The 21035-nt window shown below is 37.3% G+C and overlaps 1 protein-coding gene across 1 annotated transcript in view; it reads right to left on the reverse strand.

Annotated features, from left to right (window-relative positions):
* Positions 1-2879: 2879 nt before the first annotated feature.
* Positions 2880-21035, reverse strand: part of LOC129453075 (uncharacterized) — a 107305-nt gene continuing 89149 nt past the window's right edge. Inside the window, exons 5-8 of the mRNA XM_073865603.1 lie at positions 14629-14952; positions 14232-14441; positions 4244-4343; positions 2880-3987 (exon numbers count right to left, since the gene is read on the reverse strand). Of these exons, the coding sequence (XP_073721704.1) occupies position 3987; positions 4244-4343; positions 14232-14441; positions 14629-14952 (635 nt within the window). The 3' untranslated portion in view covers positions 2880-3986. The remainder of the gene's footprint in view (positions 3988-4243; positions 4344-14231; positions 14442-14628; positions 14953-21035) is intronic.

Consider the following 21035-nt stretch of genomic DNA (forward strand, 5'->3'; position numbering starts at 1 on the left):
GCCCTATTGGCCGCTGGGGACTGAGAAATACGGCGGCCATCTTAAACCGGTCGTACTCCTAGTTTCGTTGCATGGCAGCAGATAAGATGCCAGCTAGCACTGTGGAGCACTGTTCTAATCAGCAGACCATCGCAAATAGAGCCCGGAGGATTATTTTCACAAGTACTTTTTAACATTGCGGCACCATTGGTTGTATTTTGTGAATAGAATATTACCAGAAAATTGAGAAAGAGCCAGGATTATTGATTTTACTGTACTGAAATCGTAGCCATCATCTGCCAAGGGAAATTCCCTTCTCAATATTTAAAAACACATCATTAGTCATCATAGAAAAATATTAAAGGACTATAGGCTTCCTTGTCACTTATTATACCTGAAAATTTTGCCCAATCTTTACCTGAATAAATCTTCCTAACAAAATTTCAAAAATAATATTTCTATCAAAATCTAATCAGTTTCCCTTCAACTTCTGCTTTTCTCAATTAAAGCAACACCAAAGATTTTTTTACCTTAAAAAATAAATAAAATATTTACCAAAAAATACTGCCACTATTAGTCTTAGCTCTTTGTATTTAATGTTCCAAACATGTAGTCAGACTTTTATATGTATACATTAACTAACAATGTAAAAAATTCTTTGCTGCCTTAAATTTTAGATGAAATTGCAACAATACAAGACACTTTTCACAGTAAAAAGTGTTCACCCGTTGTTTATCTACAGCAAAAATACAGTCATTAACAATTTAAAAAATATATAATGTTTGGTCATATTATGTTCATTTGAAAATTTTATATTTTGACTATTGTGGGTGTTGCATTCATGCACAGAATAATAAATGAAAAAAGTCAAAAAGAAGGTTATTGCTGTCGTCTAAAGATCTCAATGCTTCAAATAGTATTAAAAAATCTAGAATTGTGTTGTAAACATTTTATGAGAGGTTTTAATTATACACGAAATTTTCTATGTGCCATATTTGGTGAAATTGGTTGCAGTGACTTTGTTTTGGAAGAATATGTTATTTCCAGATAATATCATTTTTGACAATAATAACAATCGCCAATGCAGCCTCCAAGCAACACGTGGTGTTATTGAATGAATCAGAATTCAAATGAATCGGGTGAATTGATCGAACTTCCTCGTTGAGACAGCGACTTACCGCCACCTTGTGGCTATTTTAGTTTGATATTAAACATATAATTTCAGTGATTCCATCATTTCTATTTTTTAAATGATATTATAATTAAAGCATTAATCTCATGTTTTTATATGCTATAATTGCACTCCCTGCTAAAAAAGCAACATACACCTTCACAGAAATTCTATTGGATTTATTGGTTTTAATGGAAATTTGATTGGTTGTATTGGAAACTATTAAAGTCTCTATGGGTCTCTGTTTGTCTGTACTGGTATGTGTTGGGTTCTATTGGTGGGGCCATTAAATCCTGGAATATGTCCCAAAACACACTACAAAAAGGAATTTCGTGATGGTTTTTATGGTAAAAGCTAATGGTGGGTATTTTAATGGAAACCATTAGGAATTTCTGTAATGGTTTTATTGCTTTTTTCAGCAGGGTTGAAGGGCAATTTCCTATGCAGTAGCCTTGTAAAAATAGGCTATGCATTATATTATATGCCACGAGACAGCTTTCTGTAGGCTTATGTCTTGACATAAGCTATATATTGTGATGCATATAAAGTTTATCTATTTATATGGAGAAATATAACCGCAATAGAAAGGTTTGTTTCTGTTGCTGTCAACGTTGTCTTTTGGACGTTTCATTAAAAAAAATCAGTAAACTCAAAATCTGACGAGGGTTTGAAAGAACATGATGCTTCTGCGCAGCAACAGTACCATGGGATCTTATAATAATCATTACTTCATTTTCAGTCTATCGTCTGCTTTTCTAAGCAGCTCAGTCACGCGTCACCTCGCCATGATTTGGATCACCTGCATGCCGTTATGCGTGTCTCGCTGTGTTTGCACGATCACCCTTTGTTAGATTTAATCCCGCTCAGCTGATTCCACTTGATGACTTGTGATTAAGAGGCACATTAAGCATTCAAATTGTCACATGTTGTGCATTGCTAAATTAGCAAACGCCAATGTAAAGTGTTTGCAGCCGCGTTTCAAACGAGGCATTGATCAATATTCTTGCGTGTGCTGGTTTCTCTCCGCGTTCTGTGCTGCTGGTGGGCGAGCCTCAAACTCTGATCAGCCCCCATCCAGGGCATTAAATGTTATTAATAGTGCATAATTTCACGCGTTTCCATATTAAAGTGTCCACTTCCAAGGGTCTGTCATCAGATCTGTTGATAACGTGCATTTTGATAATGATGTGTGCCAATACATTTTAGAAATCATGACCGGATGGCGATTTACTGGGTACAGTGCGTATGCTATGTATAGTGACCCTATATATACACTAGGTGTCACTGTGGCCTCAAAGCTTCAGCACTGGCACTCAGAGATCGATTGCTAAGTCTGAGGTAAAACACGCCCCCCTCATTAGCATACAGACGAATAAAAGAAGAAATAAATAAATGTATAAATAAACAAATGTGGAAATAAATATATATAGAAATATATAAATGTATAAATAAATACGTGTAGACATAAATACATTTATACATAAATAAATGTGAAAATAAATAAAAGTAAAAATAAATAAATGTATAAATAAATGAATAAATAAATAAATAATAGTGTGAAAAAATACAATTATACATAAATAAAGAAATACAGGTATAAATACAAATTTATTTTTGCTTTTTTACATTTCCATGTATATATATTTCTTTATTTATTTCTGTATTTTTGTTTTTTTACATTTCCTTGTATATTTATTTATGTATTTATTTATTTATGAATATGGCAGAATTGGCTCTCCATACTATGTGTGGTTACATCATTAAAAAAACCCTCATGTGTTCAACAGAATAAAAAACTCATACAGGTTTAGATCAACATAAGGGTGAAGGAATGATGACAGCACTTTTATGATTAAATAAACTATCCTGTTAAAATAGTAAATGACCAATCAAAATCAACTTTTATATTTACTTTTATTTCATCTTTATTTAACTAAGTCTCCCAACTCTTTTTGAGTGAAACCTTGCAGAGAAGACACATTATTACACAAAGATGAATTTAAAAACAATATAAATAGAGAACAAAGTTGAAATTCACATATATAAAGGACGTTTAATACTATTTGTAAATACTGAAATGTTATGTAAATGTATTTATACAAAATCCAGCCTGAGAATAGCAATAACACACTCTTATAACAGAAGAACGTCTTTATAAGCTTCAAACTTTTAATAAGCGCTTTAAACTTTCCCATGATAATAAAATGATCAAGCTGTTGTTATATTCTGAAGAAAAATTCATGACCAGAGTGCAGAATAAGCAAAAGATTTTCTACTGAGTCCTGAATGAAACCTAAATACACTGAAGAGTCGACATCTAGAAGAGACAAAATCATAGCAACTATTTGTAAGTGAAAGAAGATTACCCAAAAAAAGCCTTAATAACCTAAAAAAAAAAAACTTAAAAACAAATGCTTTCCTAACTGCAAGATTAAAGCCAGCCCTGTAATAAAATCTTAAACTAACTAAAAACAGCATTGAGTTTAATAAAAGACTGACTTATAGTGAAGATGAAAGTAGATCACATATCATCTACATAAAGATGCACTATAGCAAAGTTTTTACAGGATTTATGTATTGTGATGTTACAGTTGATCTGACACTGACACAAGACTGTTGAATGATAAACTCAATACTTCAATGAATAATTCATCTATTTGAACATTAGATTATTTACACTGAGCTGTCATTAATATGTCACTGTATATGACATCACTGCATCACTGATGTCACTGCTGAGAGACTGTTGCTAGGTGATGATGTCATAAAGAGAGTTGTGACATCACTCCAGTAGTTCTGATGGACAGACAGCTGATCTACTCACAGACCTGCAACATCTAACAATGACAAACACACAGAAAGAGATCATGTTATAAAATCTGACCATTAGTTTATTGTATTACAGAAAATTATAAAGTATTTCTCATCTCTTTTTGTTTTTTTTTTCATCAGTTTTGTTTTTAGATGAACTCAGTTTATTCATGCTGATGACAAAGTTGTGGTATCAAAATTCATACTCTTGAAATCTGAATTCATATCAGAATATTCACTGTATGTTATGCAGTTTTCAGTTTTACTTGATATTTTTCTTACCACATCCACAGAGCTTCAATGATGAGAAACTGAGGCAGAAACACCAACAGAGAGAGAAACACTGAGCTGTCCACTGCTTCATTTGTTTTGTCCATTGTATCTGAAAAAGACACAAACTCAGTTATATTCAGAAAAGGCAGAACATTCAGAATTTGACTTTTCTGTGATTCTCAGATTTCCATCATGACAGCTGTGTGCAAATTTTCAAAATAACACAAAAGTTCTTAGTGATGTGCTATGACGTTCAGTGCCACTGGCAGCGCTAAAACACTTTCACTTTTGGTTGTGTTAGCACATTTAAAGTACATCTAATAATAATTCCACCTTGATTGTGTTTCCTTATCTTCCCCAGTAATGATGATACACAAAACAACACGCACACCGGCACCTGACTTTGAAACCTGCAGAAGCTGCACCAGTGACTTATTGGACTTATTAGGCAATAACTAACCAAGATGTGTTCTTGTACTTGTAATTTTGACAGACCTGCTCGCTTGAACATTTCTGTAATTTTGTAGCATCTCGCTGCGTCTGTGGCCAGGGCTTTTTTACCTTCTCTCCTCATCCATGTGTTTGTGCTCCCTTTTTATTGCACAATTGTTAGATATAGCCAAAGAGGCAGTGCGTGGCTGACGTTGGCAAATGTAGCATTTTGAAGAAGACTCTGTCTGACTAAGCTTGCGCTATTTAACCTGCACATTCGGTGTGTAATACCTGCGAGTTGTCCTACACGGGTCGCAATGCATAAGAACATGTTAAACAATCATAACACAAGCGCACCGTATCTTTTTTATAACATTTATTTAACCACAACAATGAAGGGAAAACTGTATATTGATAAATAGATCGCAATTATACATGTTGCATGTTAAACACATGAAATTAAATGTCTTTTAAATGTTTTAATACAAAAAAGAACAATTTCAATACAAATAAAATCAACCCAATTTTTTTACATCAATGTTTAACTGGTGGTCTTTTTCTTTCTCGTAGTTTTTCAGTTTACAAATTCCATCATCAAATTAGGAAATCAGCATGTCGCCAGCGCAACTGGCTTTTAAAGGGGATGAGAGCTGAGACTCTCACTGGTTTATTGCACGTTACGCCTAAAACACACCCGTTACTCATTATGTGAAAAGGAACGACCCTTTTATACTGTGTGCTTGGCGCACAAACCACTTTTCCCATCGTTAAATTAGCAAAATTGGATTTGGAGTCGCCTTTTAAACTGTGTGCTTTAGGCAAGATATTTATAAAGGCTAGATGTGTTAACATCATCTAACATCATCACCTGGCGGCCATCTTACCACAGGCAGCTCGCTCATTTGTAGCATTGAGTTTTAATGGTGCATGTACTCAGGGCAGGACTTACCAGGGTGGAGGCTCCTGGGGTTGAATAAATGTTGGGCCCTACACTCTCAGAACAAAAGGTACAAAAGCTGTCACTAGGATGGTACCCTTTAAATGGGTCCTAATATTTACCATTTAGGTACAGATATAGGTACATTTGTACCCATTACATGCACTCTTTAGGTACAAAGGTGTACTATTTAAAAGGGTACCACCCCAGTGACAGTTTGTGTAAATTATCATCTGAGAGTGCACATACAGTAAACAACCTAAAATAAATAATATATCATAGAACTATATTTTAGGGAAGTTTCCCCACAGGGTTTAGATTAATCCAGCACTAGGCCTATTGCTAGGTTATATTAGGGCATTCAAGTAGTATACAAACAAACCTTACAAAAAACATTACTGGTGTGCGTCTTGAGACAATGTTAAGATATATCAGTGCAAGATGTGTTTAAATTAAGACAGATCAAACATGCATTTTAGTCTGGGACTAGGATAAAACCTGACTAGGAAACTGCCCCTATATCTCTAAAGCAGAACATAAGCCCAGTCTAAAATTAAATCATGTATTTTTAGGGCTGTCACACATTCAAATTAATCATGCACATTAAAAAATACCCCATAACAACATTTAAAATCATTGTGTTAGACTTAGCTTAAGAAAAGAAAAATTAGTCTTGATAAACATTCACCTTATTACACACCATTTAATGGTATAAACATAATCAACAAGTGTATTTTTTTGCAAATAGCGGACAAGGGGTGCAGTGTTTAAGAATGAAAAAGTAAAGATTTTAGGATGTTACTTAATAATTATGACAAGACCATCATGCAATATTAGACACCAAAAACCAAAGTGGAGAAGATGATCATTCATTAATTTTTGCGTCTGATATGAACGTAATACATTAAAACCAAGAAAGTAAATATAAAATGAACACTTTTCAGAAGTTTAAACTGTGATTCTGTTAAGCACAAGCAAACATGCTGAAAGAGAAACTACAGTGGATTATATCAAAAACCATCAGGACATCAACATGGCCATAATTTAGTGAATCCTCACCTCCAGATGAAGTAATAAACTGGAATGATGATTTAAATGTTGACATAGTCATATGTGCGTTGTTAACTCTCCGGATTTTGTTATGTTTCATAGCTCTGCTTCACTCGTTTATTTCTCCACAGAAACTGTTTGGATATAGTGTCGCGTGAAATGCAGACTGCGAGCAGATTGGATTTCATTTGGCGCTACAAAGACCGTTTGGTGATGTCAAAGTACCGCGAGAGCGATTAGAAAGCAGACTTCTCTGTGTGATTTCCCGAATCGCTCTTGCGGTACTCTGATGTCATTCTTTTGGCTGTTGTTGAACCACATGAATACACCCGTCTGCTTTACAATCACTTTTGCGCCGTGATAATTTGATTTCATATGATTATCGGATCGCGCAGTGCTGCATGAAGTCAAATGCACCAAATACCAAATAGCCGACTGTAAACCCGCCAAAGTAGCAAGTGGAGCATGCAAATGGTGAGTGATTCAGATGTCAATTTATGAATTAAAGTGTCAAAGGTTTGTCACACACTGTTAACTATCCTCACGCTTTTTTAAATGGGTATACGGAAATCCTTGACCATTACTAGTGGATATACTGCATATAGCCTACCGGCGTATCAGTTACAAGACCATAGCTTACTCTAGTAATCTTTTTCATACGGAGCGCTTCATTTTCGCATTGCTCTTTCTCGTTATCTGTAAAGCTCATTCATGACTCCCATTTCGCATTTTCACTATTGTACTAACATCTATGGGTTTCAAAAGCAGTAAACTGACATATATATTAACGAATTAAATGCAGCACCAAACAATTCTGCACCAACCAATAGGCTGTAAAATAAAAAATGAAAACGACTGAACAAATCAAACGAACGCAAGCATGGAGGCCCCTATTGGCCGGGGCCCCTGGGCTCAAGCCCAAAGGGCGATTTATAGTCGTGCTTAGGTTCTACGCCGTAGCTATCCGTAGCCTGTGCGTAGCTCTGCGTAGCCTGACGTGCACCTCGCAAAATTTTTAACAGCGCGTCAGTTCTACGCGGACCACAAGCGCTGTGATTGGTCCACCAGAACCCCTCCCGTCAGGTAAAAAAACTGCGTCATAGGTATTTCCGCTTGTGACGGTGAAAACAAAGATGAGCCAAGTTGAGGAGTGATTTAACTCAAACTGCATCAAAAGTCGCTGTTTATTTACTTCCATCTAGAGGTCTACACGGGTCCAAAAATTCCTACCCGAACCCGATCAGACCCGTAAATGTGCTACACTGAACCGACCCGGACCCGTCTGTTGTTTTGAAAGCTGGACCCGGAACCGACCCGGACCCGTCTATTATTTAAAAGCTGGACCCGGATCCGACGCGGACCCGTCTATTATTTAAAAGCTGGACCCGAACCCGTCCGGGAAGAAACAGACCCGACCGGCAAATATTCTTTAGCTAAATGTTATTAATAAGTCAATAAACAAGTAGCGAAAATTAAACTTTTTGTCTTACCCATAACGTTAGAAGTTAGTCTTCTCCCTCCTTGTACCTGACTGTGTGTGATGCACAATCCTTATTTCCAAGAAAGTTCCATCCATGTTATTCCTCTCTTGACGATTGAAATGTTTAATGCTTATTCCAGCTTTAAAAGTCCACTTTGTTGTGTATCGGGTCAACTTGCTTAATAATGTTTGCCCATTTGGATTATAATAACGATTGCTCGTTCGGTGTCATAGCTGCTTTCGTTAGCTTTACTTTGCTATCATCTCTGTGCTCTTTGAGCAGAGTCGCGAAAACTTTAGATATAACAGCAAGACGGTCAATTTATAATATTATTATAAAAATTATAGAAGTCACGTCAGTGCAAAATGCGCGGTATGGTGGAATAGGTCCCGCCTTCTAAATAAAATAGCCAATTGTCAAAGGTAAAGTCATTGCGTCTCACTGCAGAAGCTCCTGACTGGTAGCCAGAGAAACATTACAAGAGCGCATGCGCGTTAGCTGCCTGGTTGGAGCAACCAAATATAAACTTTTTAACGCAACTTTAGCGTCATAGAAAAAATGTATGCGACAGTTCATCTAAGTTTTTGTTGCTGGATAAATATTTTATTTAAATGTGAGTGTGTGTTCTCCGAGTCCGATCGACCTCGGGTATTACCCACAATGTTAAACAGACCCGGACCCGAAGTAATAGATTGAGACCCGACCCGGACCCGGCTGATCATTTAAAATATAGACCCGAACCCGTACGGGTCCCGGGTCGGGTCCCGGGTCTTCGGGTCTCGGGTCGGGTCCCGGGTCTTCGGGTCTCGGGTCTTCCGTGTAGACCTCTACTTCCATCATTACTTCCATCAGCCCTTAAGTAGGGTGACCACCCGTCCCACGTAGCGCGTGAACGCACAGCGTTTGAAGCCCAATTCATGTGTCACGCACAGCGTTTGAAGCCCAATTCATGTGTCACGCATAATCAATGATTGCTTAAAGAGTAACTAAACCCTAAACCAACTTTTTTTAGTTAATGATCTGTAAGAATGATGCTTTATTAGCGCTGTTCATTGATTTTAGTAAGTTTTTTGACATTTGGATATAAAGTGTTTCAATACTATAATATATGGTGTAAAAACGTCTGAGTGCTGCCCTCCTCAGGTTGAACGGTGGCTACTGCAGTTGAATTTTCCTATTGGATGTTGGGTCCAAAAAAGAACTCGTGACGTAAGCAGGTTCAGGCTCACCACGCCCTTGTTACGATCTCACCACACACTTGGTACGAGCTTAGTTCGTCCCCTCTATCTCCGTTGGGATCTGCCCACTTTTCTTGCATTTTTCAAATATTGCCAGTGGGTGGAGTCAGGCTCTGACCAGGGGTTTAGTTATGCTTTAAAAGAAAGTTGGTCGCTCTATATCCTTGAGCCCCAGGTAGCCAAACAAACAGTACTAGACAGTTCAGGCTCGCTCGCCACTCGCTACTCGCACGCTACTGTTGCCCCTCAGCTGAACTGCTGACTAGGTTGTTGTCAACTTTTCGTTGTTGTCATGACAGCGCAGTCCGCACGGAGCCACGCACGTGCATCCCTTTTAGATGTGCGCTTTCCAATTCGAAAAATGGAGAAGACTGAGTCTGACCCTGCACCGCCATCATCAATTAAAAAGAGAAGGTGTGGGTACAAGAAAGACTGGGAAAATAAATATTTGTGGCTGAAAGTCCTAAAGATGTTACCAGAACACTGAACAGTTTTTTTTCCTGCGCCTGCCTTTACTAACATGCAAGTTCACCATCCTTCCTCCCTCTTCTCGTTCCGTGAACCCCTGGAGTTGTGAGTTAAGACTTTTTTTTAACTGTTTCTGTGTTGTTGAGCAACTTCAATTCCTGTTAATTCTATGATTTTATATTATAATGTATTTAAAGTGAATAAATTATAATGAAAAATAAATTAAATAGCTAAAGTAAATCGTAAGTGAAAGTGCATCTGTCAATCATTGAAATGTTCAAAATATTATGAATCTTTATTTTAAAAAAAAATACACATTGGTTGGCCTATTCATGAGCATACATAATGTTTAGAGGAATAGGGCATTATTAATATGCCATGTACACTGCAAAAAAATGATTTTCAAGAAAAAATGGTATCTTGTTATTTTTGTCTTGTTTTCAGTAAAAATATCTAAAAATTCTTAAATTAAGATGATTTTTCTCAAAGAGCAAAACGACCCAAGAAAATAAGTCTAGTTTTTAAACCAAAAATATCAAATTTAAGTGATTTTGTGCATAAAACAAGGGAAAAATCTTGAATTTAGTGTTTTAGAAAAATGTTCAAGATTTTTTTTGCTTACCCCATTTGCAGATTTTTTTGTTTTGTGCACAAAATCAATTAAATCAGATTTTTTTTGTCTACAAACTAGACTTATTTTCTTGGGTCGTTTTGCTCATCAAGAAAAAGCATCTTCATTTAAGAACTTTTAGATATTTTTACTGAACACAAGACAAAAATACAAGATTTTTTTCTAGAAAATAAGTTTTTTGCAGTGTAAGGTGGTATGTGCTAGAAATGGGTAAACCACTATCAAAAGTCGGCCCGAGTGTCCCACATTGTCCCTCAGAAACACACCCTTGTCCCCCCTTGGGCTTATTAGCAGGTGGTCACCCTAATGGTAAGTCCGTCCATGCATGTACTTTTAAATGACCATTACTTGCTCAATTTTCTACCAATTTTCAAATGGTTTGGTTTCTTACAAACATTATTAACGTGGCTATAATTCTGGATTCTTTAACATGTTTCATGATTTTTTTTTTTTTTTTTTTTGCAGTGTCATAGGTACATCTTTGACGTTTATATAAACTAAGCAAATTAAGCAAGTTATGGCCATTTAAAGGGCGTGTTGCAGGTTAAATTCTTCAACGAATTTGTGCAATTTGCTTGTTGATAATAAACATTTAAACTGTTATCCATTGTATTTTATGTTGTTGGGTATCACAAAACCCGAAAAAGTATGAAAAAGTACAGCGGTTTGCAATGATTCTCCTTTCCCCCACAACGCACTGTATGACGTCACGCTGGGGAGAGAATTTACCAAAGCCGCCTTGAGAGCATTGAGAATGACTATAGAAAGATGAGTAAAGTACAGTTCTGATAGCCCAGATGATAGATAAATACATTAGATAGATAGATAGATAGATAGATGGATAGATAGATAGATAGATAGATAGATAGATAGATAGATAGATAGATAGATAGATAGATAGATAGATAGATAGACAGATAGACAGATAGACAGATAGGCTTGAATAGAGAGATAGGCAGACAGCCAGATAGCATAACGTTAGCATATCTTCGTGTAGAAAGTAAACAAACAATTAACATACTCGTGCATGCTGGCTTGAGGGGGTCCTGAAGTAGTTTGTTTTAATCCGAATATCAAATACTTTACCATTGTGTTTTTATGTTTTTCTACATGTTTATGTTTTTCTATATGGATATAACCAGTTATATGTATCACGTAGTGAACCATTGTGTTTGTAGGAAAAATACCAGCATGCATTGCAGTTTGTTCAAAAAGTACATGCTGAAGGTCGCTGCATGGCGTAGGTAGGAACAAAGGACCTACAGTCCCGGGAATGAGATCACCATGTTTTTCTATATGATATAAACCATATGTTGCTTCATGTTACAAACCCTTGTGTATAGAAGCATATGCTAAGGTCAATGTAAAGGTCATGGATTGCGTGCGAAGACAGCCTTAAATACTGTGGTACAGGGAAAAGTTTTTCAGTGAGTCTTGGCGTTTGTGCCGCGGACTGCTCGGCTTTTATTTAATCTCTTGAAATCAAAACCTAAGACTGAAGATGGTTTCATTTGAGGAAAAGGAAAACCACAACAGTCCATGATCCTGCCTGAAATGGGTGTAACTTTATGCGATCTTCAGCACAAACGGATTTAGGTAGCATGTCTCAAATCATGGAAGCTGAGTGAGGCACTTCACATCTGTTCGCGGCGTCGACCAGCCACCCAAACGCACTCACTTTCTTGCGGAGTGGCAATCGGGAGAGTCGGGACTTTCCCGGTGGGCCGCTCTGATAATAGTTATACATTTCGAGTTATATTAGCAACACCGTCTGGCGGCGTGATGTGCGGCCTGTTCCCGCAGCCCGCTGGTCAAACTGTGCAGCCTCTCTGATCAACAAAGTATATAAAAGTGCTCAACCTGTTCGGCAGGTCCAAACATGTACAGGATTTATAAAAATACGGTGATCAATGAGCGGTTCCTCCTCAAATGGCATAGTCTGTCGTGATGTAAAAAGCCGCCGAACGCCTGTTTATTATGTATGTATGCGGTCGGATCCGAGTGTGCCGTAGCTGCTGACTGCTGCTTCTGCGTATAAAATGATTGTGTGATTCGTTATAATCGCATAAACAATATAACAAACATCCTTTTATTTCACAAAACAATATATTGCCTGGTGGTCAGGACATGAATGGATCAAATCAGCAGATTTGCAAAGTTTTATTTATCTCCACATAAATAATAATTAGCAGTGTAACTTTGCAGTATAACACATTATATATTTCCTACGATGTATATATGATTTCCAAATTATATACGTAAGTATTAAACAGCAATAAATGTCTCATCTATCTCTATGGCTCTGGCTGAGTCTTTCTCCACTTCTCCCCAACGTGACGTCATTGCAGAATTGCGTTAAAAAAAAACGTTAATACCAAAAACATAAAAAAGTGGTCTTTAAGATCATTTTTGAGACATTTTATACACATATCTTGAGTGATTTATGTACCCATTAATCGACAGTGGTGGTTAACCTGCAACACGCCCTTTAAGTACATGCACAATAAAAACTCAATGCTACGAGTGAGCCAGCCTGTGGTAAGATGGCCGACCAATGGAAGACGTTCTACTCAATTGGCCAGCATCACGGGCAACATCTAGCCTTTATACACATCTATGAATTAGATCAGTGCTTCCCAATCCTGGTCCTCGAGGCCCCCCTGCCAGAAAGTTTTAGATGTCTCCTTATTTAAAACACCTGATTCAACTTATCAGACTCTTTCCAAAATGGCAAACATGTCTCCCTAACAAGCCGATGAGTTAAATCAGGTGTGTTAAATAAGGAGACATCTAAAACTTCCTGGGAGGGGGGCCTCGAGGACCAGGATTGGGAAGCACTGAATTAGATCATTAAAATATTTTTAGATTATTAAAACAGGGCCCTGGATATCATTATGACTATTGCAATATTAATCTCAGCAGTGCTCTCACATCAAGTTTACACAGTAAAACATATTTAACTTTAAGCTACATGCTGTGTTGATCAATACATTGTCATGGTCCTGTCGTCAGGTCATACCCTGTGTCTCAATCTGTTCCCTAGCTCCGGATGTCGTGAATCAGTATATCGTGTATGTCAGTTCGGGATCTGGTAAGGGCTCACTTGACATTGAGACACTGTTCACTTAATATCCTGTGATGTTGCTGTTTAAGCGCGTTGTGATCATTCGGAGCTATTACTCATCAACAACATGCAAAACCTCTCGGACTTAATGGGACACTCCACTTTAGAAATAAAAATTTGATTTGTACCTTTTTGGAATCCATTCAGCTAATCTCCGGGTTTGGCGGGACCACTTTTAGCATAACTTAGCCAAAAATAACCAAAGACTTTCAATATTTTTCCTATTTAAATCTTGACTCTTCTGTAGTTAAATTAAAAGTTGTGATTTTCTAGGCAGATATGGCTAGGACTATACTCTCATTCTGGAGTAATAATCAAGAACTTTGCTGCTGTAACATGGCTGCATCAGGCGTAGTGATATATTACACAGCAGCTGAAAATAGTCTCGTGCTATTGAAAGTTAATAAGGGGACTATGTTCTGGCACTGCGTAATATTATTGTGCCTCCTGCAGTCATGTTACATTAAAGTGTTTCCTATAACTTACACAATATTAATGATCAGCTATGAGTGCTGCACAATGAGACTGAAAGTAGCTCAGTGATGATGTCATAGCTGTAAATAAACCAATCAGCATCAAGAACTGAAACTATATCTTATATAATTTCATCAGATGTATGATGAGATGTTGTGTTACCTCTTACAGTACAGGAATACTCTTGTAGCTCCTCACTGTTGATTGAGTCCAGGTACAGCTTGTTTAATAATGTCAATCCATCTGTTACCTGTTGTCCATTCTTATACCAGATGTAAGTATGTTTGTTATCCAGAGTGCATCTTGTTGAACAGCTTAATATCACTTTTTCTCCATCTATCACAGGGTCTGGACTGCTTATCACTCGTGTACCTGAGATTTTATAAAACACAGTTCATGTCAACTACTTTTCAAAGCCTCATATTTTTGATATAGCTCAATTGGTAAAGTATTACCTAAACCTCTTATCGCAGTCGTATTGATATCAGACTCCTACTCGAGCTATAATGCTTCAGTATAATGAGTGCTGCACTACAGAGAGTTTATTATGAGCAGTTACCTGTAACAGTAAGATAGACTCCAGGATAACCAGAAACTACATCTGATGTGTTAGTGATGAACCTGAACTGATATGATCCAGTGTCACTCGTGTTGACGTCTTTGATTATCAGTGTGTTTCCCACAAACTCCACACGACCAGCAAACTGATGAACCTCACGCAGATCTCTGAATTCCCTCTCATAACGGTAATCCCAGGATGTTTTCTCTACTGTATCTTCAGTGGGATGTGAGTATGAAGAGTGAATATTTACTGTTGATCCCACTAAAGCACAAACTCTTCTAGAGGTGTAAGTCACACCCCAACAGCTACTGTTAGAAAGACCTGAAAGAGTCACAAAATACTGCTGTAACATTCACAATCAATTACAAACACACTCATACTGTATATGAATCAACAAGAAAACTGCAAAGTTTGATCTTCCATTTTAATTTAAATATTGTGTAAATATCAGACTCACACACAGATGAAGAGGGCTCTGAAACAAACTCAGAGCAGTAATAACTGTCAGTGTTTTCACTGGATGACACAAATATGCTTTGGTCAAATGATAAAAATTGTCCATTCTTGTACCAGCGGTAATTATATTTAGATGTTTTTGGGCAGGAGGAATCACAGCTCAGTTTTACTCGCTGTCCTGTAGATTCAGGAGTCATCTTTACCTGTACACCTAAATAATCAAAACCTTACATTAGATGAGAAATGAAAAGAGTTTAACTGGACTGATGAGAATGTAAATGTACCTGAAACTGTTAGATTGACTGTGACTGAGCTGAGATGTTTAACTCCATCCTTCATAATGATCATGAGCTGATATTCTCCACTGTCTCTCTTTCTCGGATCTCTTATTGTGAGTCGTGAGTTGTTTTTAGTGATCTCTTGATTCACTCGTCCTGAGTAATCTGAATCTAAAGTCAAATCTTCAGGTTCATCTTTGTTTCTCCAGTTTGTTCTCTGTTTCGGACTGAACCAGAACACAGTTTTGATGTTGATGTTTGAGTAATCGCACCTCACTCTCACCACTCCTCCCTTCACAGCACAAATATTCTGTTTATTACAGGTTACATTAAAGATATCCAATGTAAGGAACCCTGAAAAGAAACCATAACATTATTAATATTTGTAGTTTACTGTATGTAACGTCATTAAAATTACAGAGTGAGATGAGAGATTCAGACAGTCCTGTAAGGATATTAACTCAGATTCATCAGTTTTGTTCTCAAATACAAATCTCTAAGTTCAGTTTTAAATATACAAACTCACTTTAAACATTTTAGAGACTGATCCAAATGGAGAATCCAGCCTTTGGAGTACAGTGATGTAAATTAAATTAGACTAAGTCAGGGGCGGAGCCAGACATTGTAGACATTGGGGGCTTAGCCCAAATCTAGGGGTTTCAAAGCTTGGTCCCCTGTTGATATTTGTTCTCCATTTACGGCAGCTTTATAAACTATTTTTTAATCTAAGTGTTCTCTGTATTGTCCAGTGTTGGGTGTAACTAGTTACTAAGTAATTTGTTACTGTAATTTAATTACTTGAAAAAGTAATGTAAGGGATTACTCTTATTTTTCTTGTAATCGAATTACAGTTACTTCTGATGTAACTAAATACTGTCAATGGACTGTAGAACAATTATGTATACTATAATAAATAGTGGATTAAACATGGTTTTAGTTTACAATTCTCACTATTAACTGGTTGATTATTAGCATTAATATTACTGATATGCTGACTGTTTTTTAGTAGGCCTACTTAAATAACACATATTAATGCCTGATTCTGCAAAACCTTATTCTACATCCTTAACCCTCCCCATTTATACAAATACTTAAAATTAACAACTACTTTAGTATTAATAAGCAGTAGTTGGAGTATATTGAGACAAAAATAGTTAATAGTTAATTAATAGAGAGAAATGAACCCTAAAGTGGGACCAGAATAATTGATGTACTTTTATATATTGTTTCTTCAAGCCATTTCAAGCCTATCCTTGTATCATGTACTAAATAGGATTTAGAAAGTAATTAGTAATAATTACATACTTTTTGGAGAGAGTAATTTGTAAAGTAATTTAATTACATGATTGAAGATGTAATTAGTTACTAGTAATTAATTACTTTTTGAGTAACTTACCCAACACTGGTATTGTCATTTTGAAACTGCAACATAACAAATTTTGACAATGATACTTTAACTTCTCTTATCCAAAAATAGGCAAACATGTTTGCTGAAGGCTAATCCAGTAACTATAAAACTACATAATAATAAAAAAATTGACTTCATTGACAGAACAATTTCTCACCAGCTTATGAAAGCGTTTCTCTCTCTTTCTGTCTATCTGTCTGTCTGTGATCTCTCTCCATCCTCCTCTCTTCCTATTTGCACTGACAGTTATCACACATAAGGATATTTTAATGTAAGAGATTGGGGATTCACATTTTATAACGGTCTATCAATGTATTTCTGAGGTAAAATCATTGCGAATTTCAAATGCATATGGACAAAACATAAGCTACCTAACTAACTATATACGTTCTCACCTTCTTTTCTGACGTCTTTAAAAATATAAATCGTATATCCATCTATAATAAAGTATATATGCAACAATGTATATGTTTTAAAGTTATTAAATGTACTTTAAATACAACGTTACCAATGACCAATGAGGCAGACTAGACCAGAGCACCACAGTAAGTTAGACGTTAGCCTTGCAGATAATATATCAGTTGACGCTATTTAACAGTATTTACATCACATAACTATAAATATGCACTTACAGTAATAAAGAAGGCACTGTAATAATAAAGACACTTTGAAAATGCGTTAACTGTGGGGAGATTCAGCATATTATTTTGCCTTCAACACGCATCTTTTATTCATTTTCAGTTGAGTGGGGGACCGGAGAATTAAAGCTGAGTGCCGCCACCTAGCGTCCTGGATGAATTCATTTTACAGATCTGAAAAGATTCGAGGCTTTTGACAAAACATTCGGGGCTTGAGCCCCATAAACCACCCCCCCCCCCGCTCCGCCCCTGGGAACTAGCTTAAAATCTGACATGCTTTTAACAAATATATAATAAATTGAAGTATTTCAGTATAATAACAAAACTGTGTTTCATACCTTGAATGTGTAACAGCAGGATCAGTGATGAGAGTCTGAAGTTCATGATTTCTCTTTGTAGAAACTCACATATACCAGCTACAAAACATTAAACAAGAACTTTTCTTATTGATAAAAAACACAATGTTAGTTTGACTGTGACTTTCTCAATCGGATGCAAAAATACGTTGTGCACATGCGCAGAACATTTGCGCTCCAAGTTCATGTATTATATTTATGAATCTCGTCACAGAAACACGCAACAACAACAGCATTAATGGGGTCACACGCTGTACTAAATTCTGCAGCGTTTGTGTTTACTTTTAAAACATTAGGCTACTTAAAGCAATAAAATAGCGTTGTGACTTTTGAAAAGTGTGTTTTTATCACCTATATCGGAAAACTTCTTAAAAACAACTCCAACTCAGTTTTGACTTTTATACAGAGTAACCCCCCAGTCACATTAGTTACAAGCGACAGAGACAGAGCGACAGGCTACCATTCATTTTCAATGGAAGTGGCCGTTTGCCAGCGACAAGCGACGAGCTCGCCGCTGAGCGAGCAAGGTGGGGCCAAAATAGACAAGCAGGCTATTTTATGCAAATGCTGAGCGATGCGACAGATTTAGTCAGATTTACAAATTTTTGTGCATGTCAACATAGCCATTGTGAAAAAAAATATCTAGCACTAGCAACCTCCCCAAATATATCTAGTTATCAGTAAATGGTCAGTGAGCTAAACCTTTAGGAAAATTTTAATTGTCAACTTCAGCTTAATTGTCAAACTAAACATTATAAAAGCTGTTTTAATTTTACCTTAGTAACTCTTAACAAAAGTCTAGATGGTGGATGATCACGAGATGGTGCCTGCAGGGTCAGTGGAAAATCTGAGCTGGGTTCATCCCCGTTGCACAACGTTTATTAAACAGAAACAGATGATGTGTTGAACTGTGAACACCCTGTTGTGATGACGCAAGAGTTGCAACTACGGTAGCTGAGAGGCCATTCTTTGTCTTCTTTTTAAAATCTGAAGCCTGATGAAATCATTAAATGTGTGTTTAATACTGTAAAATACCCTCAATGTTACAGTCACTGACCTTACCGTCCAGAATGAAAGACAACATTCCAATTTGAACCCATTGAGCGATCTGTCTCTTTACTACGGCGTGGTTTTATACATCTTGTCACTGATTGGGCCGACATTAGTAATGATTTCACTCAGTCATTAATTAAGTCACATGACATCTCGCAGTGTGACTGGGTTGCCTGTCCCAAACAGAGAAAATGTCCTGTGGATATGCTGGGATGTACAGCGCGTTTCTCAGCATCGCTTTGACGCGTCGTCCCGTGTAGTCAATCAAATATACCTCCGCATCTCCTCTTTGCTTTGCGACCCCGTTACACCGAGTGCCGTCAGCCAATTCCAAGCAATGTGTGTTGGCCTGAAAACTGCTGTCAAACCTCTGAAACTTCTCGATGTCCGTGATGATGTGGGAAGTTGCACCTGCATCCACCATTAGGCCTTTCCTCTTGGTAGTTTGTACCCGCATCTCAGCGTCGCTTGCCCGAAAAGCATACTCCTTGTCACTTGGCTCTGCGGAAACTTTTTGTGGATTGTCCCGCTGCCTTCCCCGTCTGCACGTTGCGTCGCGGTGACTGTTACTTTTACACTGACTGCACCACTGTTTAAGCTGACATGTTCTTGCTTTGTGGCCTCTTGTACCACACTTGAAACAAACAATGTTTGTACCAGCACCACAAACAGCTGTACCCACAAAATCGTTTTTTCTTTCATAACATTGTCCTCGGATACGGTTGTCCGCATATTTTCCATGTCTTCATAACTTCGAAGCCTCGTCTTAAATTCTGCAAAACTCAATTTATCATCTCTCTGGCTAACATGAATGGCAAATGGCTTAAATGTCTCTGGAAGTCCTTTCAGAACCATTGCTATTAAAAGTCCATGACTCAGATTCTCACCTGCGTTCCTCAAAGCGGTGATTGAGGTCTCAGCCCTGATGACATAATCAGTAACACACTCACTGGGCGACTTTTGCAATGACGTTAGCTCTGTGTATAAGCTAATCACTCTGGGCTTTCCTTTGCCAGCATAATATTCCCGAAGAATCTTCAATGCTGCTCTTCCATCGTCTGCTGCTTCCCTCATAACCAGCGACAAACTTTTGTCATCCAGGAACTGTATTAGCTCTGCATAGGCTTCGGCGTTTTTCGCCGTATCTTCCTCGTCTTCCTCAAAAGACTCGCTTAAAATAGTCTCTTTCAGTCCTTGTAAATAAAGATGACCCAAAAACTTTGTCTCCCGTAGCTCGTAGTTTTTCTCATCTCCGTCAAAGACTAATCGAGACCAGCGGCTCGTCGCGTTTCTTTTTCTCTTCTTTTCATGTTAAAAGAATCAGGTACACGCTATCCGTCGCGACTTTTACCCGGCGTCTTAACACTCAAACGTTTCTACTTTAACTCCGCTCTGGGCCCATAACCTGTTAACAGATACGTTCAAATAAGACAAGAAGATACGTTTCACTATCAGCCATGCAGTCGTTCTGACTGGCGCATTTTTATTAAAACAAAAGAAACACCTGATTTCACTCAGTCATTAATTAGGTCACATGACATCTCGCAGTGTGACTGGGTTGCCTGTCCCAAACAGAGAAAATAAACAAAAATACAAATACATATACAAATACAAATGAGAGCATACAATTTATAGATCTCAACACTGACACACCCACCAAACAAGAGAAAACGCTTCTAAAACCTGTTGCACGCCGTTGCACGCCGTTGCACACCGTTTCTAGGAAACATGTTGTTCAACCCGGAAAACGCAGCAAAACGTTGCGCACCTGTGTGAGCTTGAACGTGCCCCTGGGTATCTCCCATCCATTCCATATCCGTTTTAAAATGAAAAAAACGGAAAACGATCAACCAGTTGTATTTTCATTTATCATTTCCATTTATAAAATGAAAAAAGAAAACCAGGAATTGGCTACATTTTTCTATTTTGTTTCTCAGTTCTTACTGAGAAAAGTCTTAGGCACGTTCACATTATAACTATATAGGCTACATTTACTATAACTGTATGCTAATTATCTCACGCGTGTATGTATTACATATTTCCTGTAATAAAAACTTTTGTTTAAATGTCATTGAATGTGTAAATATGCTGTTCTTGAGGCATTTACACAGCGGGTAACAGCAGATGTCCTCAATGCTGCACTTCACGTAACTCTAAACAGTGAATCTAGTAATTTGTGTATCTAATATCTTATCTTTTGGCGTAGTCAATGTAA

The sequence above is a fragment of the Misgurnus anguillicaudatus genome, unplaced genomic scaffold, assembly GCF_027580225.2.
Source record: "Misgurnus anguillicaudatus unplaced genomic scaffold, ASM2758022v2 HiC_scaffold_32, whole genome shotgun sequence".
NCBI classification, from domain to species: domain Eukaryota; kingdom Metazoa; phylum Chordata; class Actinopteri; order Cypriniformes; family Cobitidae; genus Misgurnus; species Misgurnus anguillicaudatus.